A 19248-nucleotide genomic window follows, 5' to 3' on the forward strand; every position below is an offset into this window, starting at 1 on the left:
ATTAAACTTTATCATAGGTATGTACATATAGGAAAAAACAGATAGTATATATAGGGTTTGATACTATCTGCAGTTTCAGGAATCCACTGGGGTTCTTGGAACATATCCCCTGTGGATAAAGGGGGACTACTGTACTGAGGTTTCTTAAAAAATTAAAAATACAATTACTATATGATCCAAAAATACCACTTCTGGGTATATATCTCAAGGAAACGAAATTACTATCTCAAAGTATCTGCACCCCCATGTTTATTGCAGCATTATTCGCAAGAGCCAAGGTATGGAAACACAATGGAATATTATTCAGCCATGAGAAAGAAGGAAATCCTGCTATTTGTGACAACATGAATGAAACTTGAGGGCATTATGCCAAGTGAAATAAGCCAGACAGAGAAAGACAAATACTACGTGGTATCACTTATATGTGGAATCTAAAAAAAAAGTCAAAGTCATGGAAACAGAGAATAGAAAAGTGGTTGCCAGGGTCTGGGGGATTGGGGGAATAGGGAGAGTTTGGTAAATGGGTACAAACTTTCAGTTGATAACACTGTATTGTATAATTGAAATTTGCTAAGAGATTAGAACTTAAACGTTCTCACCAAAAATAAATAAATAAATAAATAAATAAATAAATAAATAAATATATATTTGAGGAGATGGATGTGTTAATTAACTAGATGGAAGGAATCCTTTCACAATGTATAGGTGTATCGAATAATCACAATATACACTTTAAATATCTTACAACTTTATTAGGCAATTCTACCTCAAAAAAAATTACCAGGAATACAAAGAAGCAGGAAAATATGACCCATAAGTGGGAGAAAAACCAATCAATAGACATGGACCTAAAAATGACAGAGATAATGAAAGTTGCAGAAAAGGATGCTAAAACAGCCATTGTAAGCATGCTCCATATATTCAAGAAGGTAGAGATAAACATGAGCATGATGAGGAGAGACGGGAGAGGGAGAGAGAGAGAGAGAGAGAGAGATGCCCACATTGAATTTTTATATTTGAAAATCACAATAGCTGAAATGAAAAAATAAATTAGATGGGATTAGTAACAGATGAGACACTGCAGAAGAAAAGATCAGTGAACATGAAGACATAGTAGTAGAAACTATCCAAAATGAAACACACTGAGAAAAATATTAAAAATAAACAGAACATCAGTGAGTTGTGGGACAGCATCAAAGGGTCTAATGTGTACATAACTGGAGTCATGCGATGGAGAGGGGACAGAAAAATATTTGAAAAAACAGTTACTGAAATTTCTCCAAATTTGATGAAAATCATAAACCCACAGATCCCAAAATCCCAACAAAGCCCAAGCAGAATAAACATATAGAAAACCACTCCAATCACTGAAAACCAGTAATGAAAAGGAAATCTTTGAAAGCCGCCAAAAAGTAAAAAGACATTTTGTAAAGAAGAGGAAACATAAGAATAAAGTTTCTTAACAGAAACTATGCAAGATAGAGACAATGGAGTGGCATCTTTAAAGAAGAAATCTTTACCCAATGATTTTAAAATTACAGCAAAATAAATATTTTTCCAGATAAACAAAAGCAGAGAGAATGCATTGTCAGCAAACTTATACTTTGAGAAATGTTAAAGGAAGTTCTTTGGACAAAAGAAAAATGGATACCTTGTCAGATACATGATTTGCAAATATTTTCTCCCATTTTGTAGGTTGTCTTTTTAGTCTTTTGACAGTATTCTTGATGCAAAAAAGTCCTTAATCTTTGTGAAGTCCAATTTATTTTTTTCTTTTGTTGCCTGTGCTTTTGGTATCATATCTATGAAGTCACTGTCAATGTCCAAGGTCATGAAGATTTTCTCTAATATTTTCTTCTAAGTGTTTTATAGTTTTAGTTCTTAAGTATTAGGTCTTCAATTCATTTTGAGTTAATTTTTGTATATGGTGTTAGGTAAGGGTCCAACCTTGTCCTTTCGCATGTAGATATCCAGTTTTCTCAGCACCATTTATTGAAGACTGCCCTTTCTCCGTTGAATGGTCTTTGCACCCTTGTAAAAAATCAATTGACCATACATGTGAGGGGTTATTTCTGGGCTCTATTCTATTCCATTGGGTCCATGTGTCTGTCCTTCTGCCAGTACTATAATATTTTTTAAAGAAGGAATTGAGTTGGGCCGGCCCCGTGGCTTAGTGGTTAAGTGAGCGTGCTCCGCTACCGGTGGCCTGGGTTCGGATCCCGGGTGCGCACCGACGCACCGCTTCTCCGGCCATGCTGAGGCCGCATCCCACATACAGCAACTAGAAAGATGTGCAACTATGACATACAACTATCTACTGGGGCTTTGGGGGGGGGTGGAAAAAAAAGAAGGAATTGAGTTTATTCAGATAATTCTTTAAGTTCCAAAGCAATAACATTTACAAAAAAGCAGGGTTTTTGCTTATAATGTTTGCTCAAATTTTCATCTGTTCTATTTTTATATTTAGAATCAAAACACACACTTGAAGGAAAAAAAGAAAATACTCCACAATTTCATATTCTGTTACAAAGTGCAGATTTTAATTATAAATGAATATTTAGATTTTTTTTCATTTTCTTTTTGTTCAGGAAATTAAGAACCCTTGAAATAAAAATATCACAAAGACAACATCAGTAGAATTTAAATTTGTTTAAAGAAATGAGTCCTTGGTACCATACTATTTTAATTACTGTAACTTTGTAGTAATGTTTGAAGTCAAAAGTGGGAGTCTTCCAACTTTATTCTTTTTCAAGATTGTTTTGGCTATTCAGGGCCCCCTTGCAATTCCATATGAATTTGAGGATAAGCTTTTCCATGTCTATGAAAAAGGCTGTTAGAATTTTGATAGGGATTCCATTGAATCTCTAGATTGCTTTGGGTTGTATTGATATCTTAACAATGTTAAGTCTTCCTGTCTATGAACCTGGGATGTCTTTCCATTTTTTAGGTCTTTTTTAATTTCTCCCAGCAGTTTTTTGTAGTTTTCAGTGTACAAGTCTTTTACCTTCCTGGCTAGATTTATTCCTTAGTATTTAATTCTTTTAGGTGCTATTGTAATGGGAATTGCTCTCCTAATTTTCTTTTTGGATTGTTCATTGCTGCTGATTTTTGTGTGTTGATCTTGTACCTTGCAACCTGCTGAATTCGTTTACTAGCTGTAGTAGCTTTATTGTGGTTTCTTCGGGATTTTCTATATATAACTCATGTCATCTATGATTAGAGATAGTTTTACCTCTTTCTTTCCAATTTGGATGTTTTTATTTGTTTTTCTTGATTAATGATGCTAGAACCTCCAGTACAATGTTGAATAGCAATGTTGAAAGCAAGCATCTTTGTCTTGTTCCTGATCTTAGGAAACCTTCAGTCTTTCACCACTGAGTGTGTTAGCTGTGGGGTTTTCATAAATACCCTTTATCATGTTGAGGAATTTTCCCTCTATTCCCAGTTTTCTAAGAGTTTATATCATGAAAGGGTGTTGGATTTTTTTTCAAATGCCTTTTCTGCATCAGTTGAGATGATCATGTTTTCCCTTTCATTCTGTTAATATAGTACATTGATTGGTTTTCTTGTGTGGAACTAACCTTGCATTCCTAGGATAAATTCCATTTGGTCATGATGAATAATCCTTTTAATATACTGTTGGATTTGATTTGCTAAAGTTTTGTTGAGGATGTTTGCATCTATATTCATAAGGTATATTGGTCTGTAGTTTTCTTGTGATGTCTTTATTTGGTATTGGTATCAGAGTAATGCTGGCCTCATAGAATGAGCTTGGAAGTATTCCCTCCTCTTAACTTTTTTTGGAGGAGTTTGAGAAAGATGCATCTTAATTCTTCAAATGTTTGGTATAATTCATTGGAGAAGCCATTGGATCCAGGACATTAGTTCATTGGGAGGTTTTTGATTACTGATTCCGTCTCTTTACTTGTTGTAGGTCTGATGAAATTTCTATTTCTTTTTGATTCTGTTTAGGTAATTTGTGTGTGTCAAGGAATTTGTCTGTTTCTTCTACGTTATTCAATTTGTCAGTGTACAGTTGTTTATAGTATTTTCCTATAATCCCTTTTATCTTTATAAGGCAGTAGTAATGCCACTTTCATTTCTGATTTTAGTTATTAGCATCTTCTCTCTCTTTTTGTCAGTCTAGCTAAAGTTTGTCAGTTTTGTTGATCTTTTCAAAGAACCAACTTTGGGGTTCATTATTTTCCTCTATTGTTTTCCTCTTCTCTATTTTTTTAAATCTTTGCTCTAATAATTATAATTTATTTCCTTTTGCTGTCTTTGGGTTACATTGTTCTTCTTTTTCTAGTTCCTTAAGATGTATAGTTATGTTATTGATTTGAGATTTTTCTTTATTTTTAATGTAGGCACTTGCAGCTATACATTCCCTCTGAACACTGCTTTTGCTGCATCCCATAACTTTTGGTATGTTGTGTTTTCATTTTCATTTGTCTCTAACTATTTTCTAATTTCCTTTGTGATATCTTCTTTGACCCATTGGTTGTTTAAGAGTGAGTTATTTAACATGTATATATTTGTAAATTTTTCCAGTTTTCCTTCTGTTGTTTATTTATAACTTAATCTTGTTGTGGTCAGAGAAGATTCTTCGTATGGTATCTATCTTTTAAAAATGTATTGAGGGGCCAGCCCGGTGGCGCACGTGGTTAACTGCACATGCTCCGCTGCGGCGGCCTGGGATTCACCGGTTTGGATCCCGGGCGTGCACCGATGCACTGCTTGGCAGGCCATGCTGTGGTGGCGTCCCATATAAAAAGTGGAGGAAGATGGGCACGGATGTTAGCCCAGGGCCAGTCTTCTTCAGCAAAAAAAGAGGAGGATTGGCAGATGTTAGCACAGAGCTGATCTCCTCACAAAAAAAAAAAAAAATGTATTGAGACTTGTTTTGTGGCCTAACATGTGGCCTATCCTCGAGTGTCCCATGTGCACTTGAGAAGAATGTCTGTTCTGCTATAGTTGGGTGGAGGGTTTTGTTTGTCTCTGTTAGTTCTAGTTGGTTTATTATGTTGTTCAGATCCTCTGTTTCTTACTTATGTTCTGTCTGGTTGATCTTTCTATTATTGAATGTGAGGTATTGAAATCTCCAACTATTATTGTAGAACTGTCTGTTTCTTCCTTCAAGTCAGGGAGATTTTTTGTTTGTTTGTTTCTTATATTTCAGATGTCTGTTATTAGGTGTATAAATGTTTATAATTGTTATATCTTCTTGCTATATTAAACTTTTTATTAAAATATAATGTACTTCTTTGTCTCTTTTAATCTTTTTAGATTTGAAGTCTCTTTTGACTGATATTAGTACAGCACTGCAGCTCTCTTTGATTACTATTTGCATGAACTATCTGTTTCCCATCCTTTCACTTTCAACCTGTTTGTGTTTCTGGATCTAAAGTGAGTCTCTTGTAGACAGTATATAGTTGGCATGTTATTTTTTTTGTTTTTATTCCATTCTGCCAATCTCTGTCTTTTGATTGAAGAATTTAATCCGTTTACATTTAAAGTAATTACTGATAAGGGGGGACTTACTTCTGCCACTTTGCTATTTGTTTTTTATATGCCTATAGTTTTTATGTCCCTCATTTCCTGCATTACTGCCTTCTTTTTGGTTAAGATGATTTTTTGTAGTGAACTGTTTTGATTCCCTTCTCATATCCTTTTGTGTATATTCCATAAGTATTTTCTTGGTGGCTACTATGGGGATTGCATTTAACATCCTAAAGTTATAACAATCTAATTGAATGTATATCACCTTAACTTCAACAGCATAGAAAAACCCTTCTTTTATACATCTCTGTGCCCCCCTTCTGTTATTGATGTCAAAGATTATATCTTTGTACATTGTATGACCAATAAAATAGACTAATGATTTTTCATGCATTTGTATTTTAAATGCTGTTAACAATAAAAAGTGGAGCTACAGACCAAGATTACAATAATACTGCTTTTATATTTGCCCAGGTATTTACCTTTACCAGAGATCTTTATATCTTCATATGGCTTTGAGTCACTGTCTAGTGTCCTTTCATTTCAACCTGAAGGTGTCCCTTTATCATTTCTCACAGGGCAAGTCTAGTGGTAATGAGCTCCCTCAGCTTTTGTCTGAGAACATCTTCACTTCTCCCTCATTTTTGAATGACAGTTTTACTGGATATGGAATTCTCAGTTGGCATTTTTTTCTGTCAGCACTTTAAATATATCTATCTACTGCCTTCTAGCTTCCAAGGTTTCTGATGAGAAATTGATAATCTTACTGAGGATCCCTTGTATGCGATGAGTCAATTCTCTCTTGCTGTTTTTAGGGGTCTCTTGGACTTTTTGACAGTTTCTGTGTCTTGGTGTGGGTCTCTTTGAGTCCTAGAATTTGTTGAGTTTCTTGGATGTTTATATTCATGTCTTTCATCAAATATGGGACGTTTTTGGCTATTATCTCTTTAAATAATCTCTCTGCCCCTTTCTTTCTCTCTTCTCCTTCTGAGATTCCTACAACGCCTATGTTGGTCTGCTTGATGTTATCCCACAGATCCTTTAGGCTTTGTTTACTTTTCTCCATTCTTTTTTTTCTTCCTGTTCTTCAGACTTCTTAATTTCAATTGTCCTACATTCAAATTCATGGATTCTTTCTTCTGCTTGCTCAAATCAGCTTTTTGAACCCTTCTAGTATATATTTTAAATTTCAGTTACTGTACTTTTCAGCTCCAGAATTTCTTTTTGGTTCCATTTTATGACTTCTATCTCTTTATTGAGATTCTCATTTTGTCCATACATTATTTTCCTGTCTTTGTCTATGTCTTCTTTTAGCTCTTTGAGCATCTCCTTAAGACAAAGTCTTTGTTTAGTAAGTCCAGTGTCTGGGCTTCTGAGCCTGTGTCTTTCTCTGGGCATGTGTGGTGGCTTTCTAAATTCTCGCAAATACACACTGTTGTTTTTGAATGTCCAAAACCTCCTCCCCACCAAAAAAAAAAAAAAAAAACACACCCAGAAAACAAACAAACAAAAAACAGGTTCAGCTTTAGCTCCTTTAAATTTCCTGGAAGCTGCTTCAGTTGGGGGGGTTGATACAATGGCATCCAGACTCCCTGCCCACCCTCATGACCCATGCAGCATGAATTGCTGAAATAAACTGCAATTTACCACCAAGCTGTTCTCTGGAAACTGCAAGTGTTTAAATAAATTCCAGAGTTCTAAAATAGTCCCTTCAGACTGTTGCTACCAGTACAATTGTTGTCCAGGTGGAGAAGTGGATTCCTGGCAGCTTCCAACTGCACTGTCTTCCCTGATGTCACTCTCCTGAAGACTATATTGTCACAAGGAGAGTTAATGTAGCCTTGGGGCAAGAGAAAGACTGTACTATTGTCCTTCCTGCATAAACATCAAGTGTTTTTGATCTTTCTTATTGATGAGGATTGAGAATAATGTGTTTGCCAAATAAGAAGCCACATATGAAGTGCCAGAGGCTGTGTTGATCTCGTATTTTTAAATTTTTCTTTTAAATTCTCGTAAGGATAACACTCCTGGCACAGCAGCTGCAATTAGGGCCATTACTTGCTTCAGCTTACATTAAGTTTGCATTAGTTTATCATCCACTCTGACCCCCTGACTTTCACAGTATATCTTGGGTTGAGAATTGGCTGACCTGAGCTTGTTTTTTTATTTTTTCAAGTCTTCCAAAACTGTTAACAAGAGCCAGCCAATCCCACAGTCTTTTAAAGATCACTGTTCTTATAGTGTCCAAGTGCCCCAGCTTCTTCGTGATCCAATGATCTGCCTTCCACCTGTAGCTCATCCCAAACTACCACAGGGAAAACCTTAGTAATTTTGATGCTACTGCAGAGCAGACGTTAGCACCATCCACTTACCATCAGCAATGAGTTCCTTCTTGCCGCCAGCTTTTGAAGGCCCATTTACATACAAACTTTTTAGCCTGTATTCTACACTCCCCTAAAGCACAAGCTGATACAAAGGACTGTGTGAAGGTGGTTTACTTGTGAATGTGATCTCAGGGAGCAGTAGTGTGAGATAAGGGAGAGAACAAGGAAGGAAGAAAAAACCAATACAAGGATGCATTATTCATTTGGCTGCCACTGTGGGTGGCTGGTGCTCAAGCCTGTCCAGACCTTCTAAAAAGCCTTATGAAGTGCATCTCCAAACTATTCTGCTTTGGGAATCAAAGGAGGAAGCATCTACCTATTGATTCTTTTAATCCATTGGTCAAGGGTAACCCTGTGGGCATTAGCTCCCTCTCATATTCTGCTTGTGCATTCCTGAGTTCAAAGCAGATCCTATGGGTGTTCTGCACTGAGGCATCAGAGTTCTATGGCAGGAACAGACACATACTTGATGTAGGCCCCGGGCAAAGCCCCTGCCCAAACCTGGTCACAGCCCATGTGGAACTAGTCAGTGGAGCAGTGGCTGGAGGAAGCGGGCCAAGAGGATTTTGAGGGTGCACAAGAGGAGTCCAGCATAATTTGACATAGTAAAAGCCTTTGATTAAATCAGAGATAACTGTTAGTGGTCTACTTTTCCCTATGTATAGCACATTTTCCACGAATGAAGAAACTCAACTGGAAAAGCAATTACTATATATTAATCAAGCCAATTTTAGGGCCTGTTAAACCAGCAGCGGTTTTTAAATCCATTAGCATTGTTGAGTATGCTTTCAACAGACATTATCAGTAACTAGTAAAATACAAATTCTTTTTGTACTTTTTGATTTAAATGGGAACACACACCTACGCACCAATTTAGTCTCTGGCTATTGCTGCCCAGGACAAGTTTTGTGCTCTGGACAGAGTGGCCCCTTCACTATGTATGACCATCCCAGGCTTATTCCTTTCTCCGGAGCCTCATTCTGGAATCTCATTCTGTTCCATTGATATATGTGCCTATTTTTTCTCCAATACCACAATGTCTTGATTACTGTAGGTTTAGAGTAAGTCTGAAAATCAGGTAATGCATTCTCTAGCTACTTTTTTATTCCAGGTCCTTTGCTTCTCCATATAAATTTTAGAAAAAGTTTATTGATTTCTACCAAATATCTTCCTGGGATTTTGAATGGAATTGTGTTGATAGATCAGTTTGAGAAGAATTGACATCTTAACAATATTGCATCGTCCAATCCATGAAAACAGGATATTTTTCCATTTATTTAGTATTCTTAGGTTTCTTTCATCAATGTTTTGTAGTTTTCAGAAAACACATCTTGCACACATTTTATAAGATTTATGCCTAAGTACTTCATGTTTTTTAGTGCTATTATATACAGTACTTAAAAAAATTTCAATTTCTAATTATTCACGCTACTATAGAGAAATATGATGATTTTTGTATATCTACCTTGTATCCTGCAACCTTGGTAAACTCACTTACTGGTTCTAAAAGCTTTTTTGTAGATTCTTTGAATTTTTCTACATAGATAATCATGTTATCGGTGAATAGAGGTAGTTTTATTTCTTCCTTCTAATCTGGATGCTGTTTTTTGTTCAATTCAGTGCAAACTGATGGAAATATATCTTGAGAATCTTAAAATTTAACAAGGTAGGTAGAGCAATTTCAGAAATGATTATAGCATACAGCACAACTTCCTAGTTTCTATATTTCCTAATATAGATGATGGTGATTATTTTAGTTCAGTTCTCTTGTAAGTTCAGATATATAAATAGTATTGAATGCATACTTTTGTGCCAAGCACTCTCCTAGGTGATGAAGAATGCAGTGGTAAGGAATACAAAGTCCCTGCTCTCATGGGGAAAGACAGACAATAAATAAATAAGTACACAAACAAAAAAATACACATGTATAAAATGCTAGGTAGTGATCATTGTTCTAAAGAAAAGTAAAGCAAAAAAGAAGATAAATTGTGACTGAGGGGAAGGTGGCATTTGAGCAGACTTAAATGAACTGAAAGTGAGCCAGGCAAAATCCAGGGCAGGGGAATTCCAGGCAGAAGGTACAGCAAGGAAAATGCCTTGAGACAGAAATGTGCTTGGCATTTTCGAGGAAGAGGGAGGAGGCTAAGGTAACTGGAGTAGAGTCATCAGTGGGAAGAGTGGTAGGAAATGAGAATGGAGAGACAGCTTACAAACTGCAATATTTTAGGCAATGTTAGGAAATTCTGACTTTAAGTGGGATGGGAAGCCATTGAAGGATTAAAGAGATATACAGTGACCCTTCCAGTTTATTCTTTAACAAATATATATATATTTTTAATTTTATTTATTTTTTCCCCCAAAGCCCCAGTAGATAGTTGTATGTCATAGCTGCACATCCTTCCAGTTGCTGTATGTGGAACGTGGCCTCAGCATGGCCAGAGAAGCGGTGCGTTGGTGCGCGCCCGGGATCCGAACCCGGGCCACCAGCAGCGGAGCGCGCGCACTTAACCGCTAAGCCACGGGGCCAGCCCCGAGTTTATTCTTTAAAAGGACTACAAAGTCCTTGCCCTCATATAGGAGACAGACAATAAACAAATACACAAACAAAAGAACACATGTATAAAAATGCCATATAGTTATCACTGTTCTGAAGAAAAAGGATCACTGTTATGTAGAAGGCAGACCATAGAATGGCATGAATGGAAGCAGGAAGGCTAGGCAGGAAGCTAGAGGATGCTGGCAGAGACGACGGTGGCCAGGGGGAGAAGGTTCAAAGTTCTTATGTGGATACGTTGAGTTTGAGATACTATTAGACATCCAAATAAAAAGTTATTCATTCATTCAGTAAATATTTATGAGCACTGTTGTATGTAAGGCACTCCTCTCATTACTGAGGCTATTGTAGTAAATAAAAAGACTGCCTCGGGTGTCAGCTGACATTGTGGTAATCAGATTGCAATATGTAAGTGTATCAAATCAACACTGCTGTACACTTTAAACGTACACAGTGTTACATGGCAATTATGTTTCAATTAAAAAAAGATGGTCTTTGTGGAATTTATTTTCTAGTGCGGTGGGGAAAAACAAGTTTATTTTAGTGATGATAATAAGCACTATGTAGCAGAATGCTGGTTGGTGTGTGGAGGCCGGGGACAGGTTGCTATTTTATATAGAGTGGAAAGGGAAAGCCTCTCTAATAAGATAAGACTTGAGTAGACCTGAAAGAAGTGAGGGAGTAAGCCAAGAAACCTAGCTGGGGAGAGCATACGATAAAGATGCAGATGGAACAGCAAGTGTAAAAGCCTTGAGACAAAATGTACTTGGCAGGCTCGAGCAACGGCAAGGAGAGCAGTGTAGCTGGAGTGGAGCAGATGAGGAGAGTAACAGAAGATGGAATCCATAAAAAAATGGGAGGCTAGAACATGTAGGGACTTGTTGGGCACAGTAAAGATGTGGCTTCTACTGATCCAGAAGCATTGGAGGGATGAGAGCCGAGGAGTGGCATGAGCTCCGTGGTAAAGGGATCACTGAGGCTGCTGTGCTGAGAAGACTGAGGGAGGAAAGGGTGGAAGCAGGCAGGAAGTTACCGTGAAGGTCTAGGAACGAGGTGGCTGTGGCTTGGCATAGGGTGGTGCAGTAAAAGGCGGTGAGGATAGTTTGGGGATATATTCTAAAGAGAGAGCCAACAGGATTTGCATATGGAATGGATAAAGAGTGAGCATGAGAGAGGGTGACACCAAGATTTCTGTGTGGCCTGGACAACTGGGAGGGCTGGGTTCCTAGTCACTGAGACGGTTAAGTCTGCACAAGGAGCAGGTTAGATGGTGGAGGAAGGAGTCTGGCTTTGGATATATTCAGTCTAGAGATAATGGGTAGTAATGAGTCAGGTACCTATCCAGGTAGGTCTGGATTGGAAATCTGGGAATCATCAGCCTATCGAAGTCATGAGCCTGGACGAGATCACCTAGGGAGCAAGTGTAAAGAGGAGCAGTCTGAGATGGAATAGGACTCCTCTCAGGGAGCTTCCATCCTACCGGGAAGAGACAGAAAATAGTCAAATACACGTGATAGGTGCTATGTAGAAAAATAAAGCCGGGGAATGGCTAGAGAATGATGGCAGGTGTGTGTATGTGTATGTCATTTGTCACAGATGCAATTAAATATATGAATCTGGAGCTCAGGGAGAAAATAGGCTGGATATGTAAATTTGATGGTCACCAACATATTTAACTCCACAAGACTGGATAGGATCACTCAGAGAATGGGGGTTGATAAAGAAATCTGAGAACTGAGCACTAGGAGTTTACAACATTTAGAGTGGAACCTGTTACAATGGGTTTTGCTCTTTGAAATTCATGCAGGAGGGAAAGATGCGTTGTCAACAGAGCAGCCCTCTCTCCAAGCCACTTAACTGCCACTGTTTGTTCAGTCTTTAGACCAGCTTGGAGGTGTTTTTCTTAACATGTATTCCTCAGACTACTGCATCACAACCGAGGACTTGTTAAAAATGAAGATTCCATGTTCTACCTGAAGTCTACTGAATCAACCTCTGGAACTAGACCCAGAGAAAACAAAAATCTCTGATGATTCTCATACCCACTAAGTTTGAAAAACACTGCATTAAAGGCAGGGAGAAAAAAACAGAAGACAGAGTGGAAGGGAAATAATAAGACACAGCAAGGGTAAGATTGATAGAAGGCAAACTGTGGAGGCCTTTGAATCAATTTTGTGGTTAAAGGGGAGCTCTGGGATTCTGAGGAGGGGAGCTCTATAATCAGATCTATGCATTGTGTGAATGAAATGGAAACATGAATTCAGCTCCTAAAATTATCCTTACTGTTGTGGAAATTAATAAAAGAAACCTCAACTAAATTGGAGCTGGGAAGGCCTGTAGGGGAAGCTCTCACACCCTATCATACACGGGAGTTACAGGAAAGGGGAAGAAACATACCCTTGCACCTTTGACAGGAAGTAAAACTTAATTTACTACTGAAGGAAGATTTCTCTTCCCAACCAGCAACAGCCCAGCCAATGAGAAGCCTTGCTGCCCTGAACTGTTCCTTTCCCCCAATGGACTTCCGTTTAGAACAGCACCCCCGCCTCCCTCTTTTTCTCTAAAAAAGCAGCTTCTCTCGTTTTCCAGATTTGCCTATGGCTTGCCACAGCATGCACAACCCAAATTGCAACCCACGTAAACTCATTTTGAGGGTAAAATAGGCAAATTTACCTTTTAAGTTGACACTGTTATGGTCAGGCCTATCAGTATTGGAATTCCTCAGTTCTTAAAATGTTTTTTATATGAATGGGTTGACTTTTTAAGAAAAAAATTATGTTAGTTTTTCTTCTGTATTTTGTGCTGAAGGACGGAGGAAAAATAATTATTTGGGATAAAACAGTCAAATAGTTCTCAGCATAACACAGATTTAGGCATTATTCTAGAAATGGAAGGCTCATCATAATTTCTTTCAATTAGAAAGGTATCTATTTCATATCTTATATTACAGTACTAAGTGCAACAGAGAAAAGAATCCATATCTAAATCATAAGTCATTATACTCCATCATAGAGGCAGAATATATAGATATTATTCATGAAAACAACTGAAGAGATTTATTTAGAGGCCACTTGTTAAGGCACATTTTAAAATAAAATAAAACACCTTTGTGTATATAAAAATACAGCTGACTCCATATTTTGATTTATGAAAAATAAATTTATTACATAACACCTTGTTTTTAACAATGTTCAATTTTTTTTAAATTCAGAATACTTGTGTCATTCATGTAAAATAGTTTGATACAGTACATTGTATGTTATAGGTTTTTTTTTTTTCCTCAAAAATTCTAAGGCTCGCCTACTCCTTCTCCTTTGCTGAAGTAAGGGCACCCTAAACAACGTGCGAACAAGTTTTAAAAAAGAAAATTAACTGAACAAAATTTTAATAGCACTACACCAACCAGCTTTAAAATCAGGACAAAATATCTGAATCGGATGCCGCACCTTTTAAAGGAAGTTATCATTCATGCTTTTTTCATCTTAAAGCATGCTCACAAATCAGCAACACCAACAGGAAAAATAAAACACTGTCTATGACAATCATTTTAATTGTTTGCTGAACCAAACAGGTTTATATCAATGACAACATATTTAATTACTATCAAATAGCAGCTTTAATACCAGTCAAGTCATAGATTGAAAATAAAAACAAACTTACAAGTTGGAAATTAATCTTTGGGAGTTTTGAAACCTTTCTGGAAAAACTATGTGGCTTTTTGTACTTTCAAAAAAATCCAAGCAATATTCTTGGTCAAAAAACACTGATTAATGTAGAAAATGAATCAACCCACTGATAAGACACTAAAATGAAAAGTGTACCAAAATAATCTCATTTTGAGTCTTGGTTATTTTGTTGAGTTAACATATACTGTATGTTTCAAGTACCAGTTAAACTTTTGTGTGTGTGTGTGTGTGTGTACTATTGGTCAGATAATGCTGTTACACTGAAAGAATTTACCACATACAACGACAAATGCTTGCCCCTAGCACATTTCACAGCTTCAACTGCTACAGACTGTCACTGAAAAAAATGCATTGGTCAGTCTGAACCATGTCAAGTAAACTATGGAAGTAGCAAATCCACAACACAAACTGTGCTAGCATTTTCTTTTCAAGTCTAACTCCAAAATAGGTACAACTTGGAAGCCACTACCCCAATCTGTGAAAAGTGGTGGAACTCGGCTACTGGACATTTTGAATATGTGGTTGTACAGTACATTCTCATGGCCCATACCAGGTTCCCGCAGAGCTGCAGAGTCAGTCCTGCAGCATTAGCAACAGTGCATTGACAATATTCCAACGCAGCTCAGTACCGGTGTGTCTGATGTGAGTACTGTGGAGGCTGCTGGGAGGTAGTTGAGTATCCCATGCTGCTCTGTGGCTGTGATGTGCTTGGTCCAGGGTTGGGATAGGCAGCATGGGGATTGGAACGCTGGAAAAGGAGACGGAGGAAGAAACGTGACTCAGGAGTTTCTAGGAGTTGGCTATAGCCCAAGGCAGCAAGGCTTATGTGTGTTTGAAAGGTGATTTATTTCAAGGCAGTAAGAATTTAAAGTCTTGTGTTATATACTAGCTTTAGAATTAAAATGACAAAACCTCCAAATCTTTTAATATCAGCTTTTCTTTATGAAGGTCAAAGTATTGCTAGCAAATAATACTAAGCTGAGTCTTATTATTATGCTGTGCAGTTTATTTTTTTCTACAGCAGAACCCCCTTTATATGCTATTTTGTATCTACTTGATAAATAATAACTAATTTGTGTGATATGTTTATACATGAACTTAATGATGTATACATTAAGAAATTCAAAGCTAATTTACATGCTAGTTTCTTCAATAGAAACCTGCCCAACATACACATATGACTAAAGAATAAAAATAAATATGACAAGAAAAGATACCATAGAATCATCTTCAGCATTAAATATTTTTATGCCCTTTAAAGAATCTTATTTTCTGCTACAAGTTATATACAAAAGTAAAATTATAATTGTTGAAATGTACAAAGAGTGGTATTCTCAATTCGAAAAAAACAGCACAAAGGGAAAGAACAGTGATAGAGTTTAAGAGTCCTCTAATTTTGACTTGTTATATTACTATTCCCATTCCTGCACCTTTCTCTCATACCATTAGCTCCCAAGACAAACACTGTGAAAGATTAACCATAATTTATTACTTCCTCTTTCAAAGCATATTTAATAAATCATATAACTCTAAATCCTGCCAACCTTAGCAAAAATAACATTTTAAAAAGAGTGGACACATGAAACTGTAGTTAGAAATACTATTTTTGAAATCACCCGCAAAAACCAACCACAATAAAAACATCAACAAAGAACTACAGCAACGTTCTCTTGGGTGCAGTAGCAAAGGTTAGAGCACTGCTCTGCTTCACTGTAAGGAGGCCACCACCTAGTGCGCAAACACATTCCTGAGGCAAGAGAGATGCACTCTTCCCACCCAGAAGAGGAGAAAAAGAAGCTGGAACAGACGTCAACTCCCAAAGATGGCTGTCCTCGATTTCCTTGTTTAGCTTTCTGGAAGAGACTTACTACTCAGGCAGACAATAATTTCCACGGTCTGGGGGGCTGGACCTCTCCTTAACCAAAGTAAAGAGTTAATATCTAATTCTTAAAGTGAAGTAAACCTTATCAATTTAATAAGATCTCTTTTCTAGGTCAATAACTCTTAATTGGTCAAGTTTTCAGTATCCTTCCCATATTGAAATCCAGGTTACTTGGAAATATGATTAGAATAAGCATAGACGTGGTATACTATTTTCAAAACAGGTCTTTATGCAAAAAAAATAACCATGTCACTTGATAGGATCCACAAGTAGGCAACAGAGCCTTTCTAGTCATATCTGAGTCTGACGCTGGGTCTACCGCCTGCTCGATGGGTGAACACGTGAAAGTTATTTAACCTTTACAAGCCTCAGTTTTCTGAAATGACAATAATACTTACCTCACAGAGTTATCCTAACAATTGAAGGAAATAATTTATATATCAAACTTAATATAACAGCTGGCACATAGTAAGTACTCAACAAGCTCTTATCATTATTATGGTCATCACCAGTACCAACACCAACACTTGAGAAGTGCTTACTGTGTACTATGAACGTTGTTAAGAAGAACTTTAATGACGATAATGATAATAAAAATGATAAAAATGATTGGTATCATCTATTAAGTGCTTACATCAGGCTAGCCACTGTGCCTTAGCATACATTCTCTCACTTTACCCTCACTACAACCACACACTTCATTATCCACATATGCAAATTAGAAAACTAAGAACATGTGAATCACTTACTCAAAGCTACCCAGAAGGCAGTGGCTGGACTGGGATTTGAAAGCCTGTGTTCTTAGTCATTATGGTATATTGTTGTTTCAAAACAACAGATATCATTTGTTGAGCTCCAACTATAAGCTAGGTGCTAAGATTTATCATGTCTACTCCTACAACTGCAAGTTAAGCTTCACTGGTCTCATTTTACAGATGAAAAACTAAAGTCAGGAAATGTTATATTACTTGTCCAAGGTCACATAGTTAATAAGTGGCATAATTTAAATTCCATCATTCCAAGTCTGTCTAGTTCAAAATCTAAGCCCCTCTATGGTACCACTGTCAGTACTTTTCCATGCCAATAACACTTCTTGTCAATGTATTCCCCAGGTACATAAAGGTCAGTATTTTCTTCAGTATGTTGCATTTTCCACTGGCCACAAACCCATATGCAAATACTGACACGCAGGTCAATACAAAATAAACTTGAAATACCTGATAGTCTGAGGTCATGATTAGTCCACCTGAGGTAGTGGTAGGAGGAACAACTCTCACTTTTTTCAACGGGGGTCCCTGTGTGTGACTGCTGTCTTGATTCCCTGGGTGACCAGTTCCATTAGTATGGTTATTGCCCTGCTGCTGCTGCTGGTTCTTCTCAATTGGTTAAACAGAAAAATAAAAGTTCAACTCAGAAGGAGAACAAAATACACCCAAACCACAAAATGTTATGATAGCATTCAATAAAACAAGAAGCTGCCAACTGTACTTTAATACTTACTTTGTCTCCTTTGTCATCAGGTTCTTCTTCCGTTAAAAATTCTCGTTTTGGATAAGGGATTTGACAACCGGCAAAAACGCTGATCATAAGAAAAAAAGAAAAATGATTTCTGGTATACTAATCGATATTTCAAATGCTTCATTTAAGTAGTTTTCATTTTAATCTTTTAAGATGGACTTTGTCTCCATATTTGTAATATAAACACCTTTCCTGCTACAGTGATAAAAAATATCTTTTCTTCTAACCAGGCTATTTGAGGGCTTTTCATTGTACAAAAATAATCAATAATCATCGAATACGACTCAACGTTCTTCTTTAATCTCAGCATTACTCTTTTATTACTACAACCAAAAGACAGATTCTAGCTGAAATGTCACTATGCAAACACATTTTTTTTTACCCTCTCTACTACATTTAAAATAAAAGATGGTATGGGGAACACAAATTTACTTGGGAATGGGATTTGCAATGGAAACAGAAAACTGTAACTGCAAGCAGTGAGCAATCCCAGTGAGTCTGAGTGAGCTACAGCATGCATAATCAACCTGTCACTGAATAACTGGATTACTGCTGAAACTAATGCTAGCGACATTTCATAAAGCAAGAGATGAACAGGAATGCCTCTTAACTGGAAAACCCCTAAATGACACTTCAGTCATCAGAGCTTATTTTTTTGCTTGTCATAAGGATTTCCCTGGGTAACCATATAAGAGGAGGGGCAACTTGGAGTTGACAACTAAAAGAAAGCATGCTCCAAAAAATTCTGTCATGCTGGTGAGTTAATAAATAATCACTTACTCTGATGTAGGAAGTGGGTCTTCTAAGAAATAGGGATCCTGCATAGCCTGTTCTGAGGTAATTCGCTTTATTGGGTCCATGGTAAGCAACTTCTGAAGCTAAAACCATAAATCATAAAAACATTACTGCATTACTTCTCATAATTATACCCTTTGGCACATATGTGGGAAGTATATGTTTTTTGATGAATAACACCACCACAATTTGAAGGGTATTTATTCCCCTAAATTAACCAAAAAAACCCTAATTATTAAATTTAATGTGGTAATTCACCTTTTAGTCATTATAATATTCATTATCCCACTTGGTTCTCCTATAAGAAGTAACTAAACTTACGTCTCTTACTCTAAACCAATGATCTTTTCACTGCATTATCTAAACTGCTTTATCCAATTTAGAACAGGACTAAAATTCTTGTATTTTCTATTAAGGGGTAAAACTGTTATAACACAAATAACGCACTAGCCACATATGGCTATTTAGATTTAAATCCAAATTAATTAAAACCAAATTAAATTTTAAAAAATCAATTTCTCAGTCACATCAAGTCCATAGAGCTTAACAGCCACATGAGGCTAGTGGCTACTCTATCGGACAGAACAAATCATCAGAGAAAGTTCTCCTGGACAGTGCTGTACTAGTCTAAATAAATATGGTGATTGACACAGAAGCTGTTAAGGACAGAGGTGTGGTTATGAATGGAGACTCTGGAAGGAGACTGCTTCGGTTCAAATCTTGATTTGACATTTATTAGTTGAGTGACTTTGGACAAATTACTTAACCTCTTTGTAACTTCATTTGTCAAATGGAGATTAAAAATAGTACTTATTATCATAGGTTTGTTTTCAGGATTAAATGAGTTAATATATGGAAAGCAATTATAATGGTGCCTGGCACAAAGAAAGCACTATGTAAGTGTTAGCTATTATTATTATTGCTACATAT

The 19248-nt window shown here is 36.9% G+C and overlaps 1 protein-coding gene across 7 annotated transcripts in view; it reads right to left on the minus strand.

The window, feature by feature from the left end:
• Positions 1-13575: 13575 nt before the first annotated feature.
• CDK8 (cyclin dependent kinase 8) overlaps positions 13576-19248 on the minus strand; it is a 114955-nt gene continuing 109282 nt past the window's right edge. For 6 of the 7 annotated variants that reach the window (XM_087436281.1, XM_014791228.2, XM_014791227.2 and 3 more), the window contains 4 exons: positions 18304-18401; positions 17506-17584; positions 17223-17381; positions 13576-14871 (listed from right to left, as the gene is read on the minus strand). In XM_087436281.1, coding sequence (XP_087292407.1) covers positions 14746-14871; positions 17223-17381; positions 17506-17584; positions 18304-18401 — 462 coding nt within the window. In that variant the 3' untranslated portion in view covers positions 13576-14745. The remainder of the gene's footprint in view (positions 14872-17222; positions 17382-17505; positions 17585-18303; positions 18402-19248) is intronic. The other variant, XM_014791226.2, reaches the window with a different exon arrangement.

The sequence above is a fragment of the Ceratotherium simum genome, chromosome 10 (genome assembly GCF_057802395.1).
Source record: "Ceratotherium simum simum isolate JZ-2026a chromosome 10, ASM5780239v1, whole genome shotgun sequence".
Classification (NCBI taxonomy): Eukaryota; Metazoa; Chordata; class Mammalia; order Perissodactyla; family Rhinocerotidae; genus Ceratotherium; species Ceratotherium simum.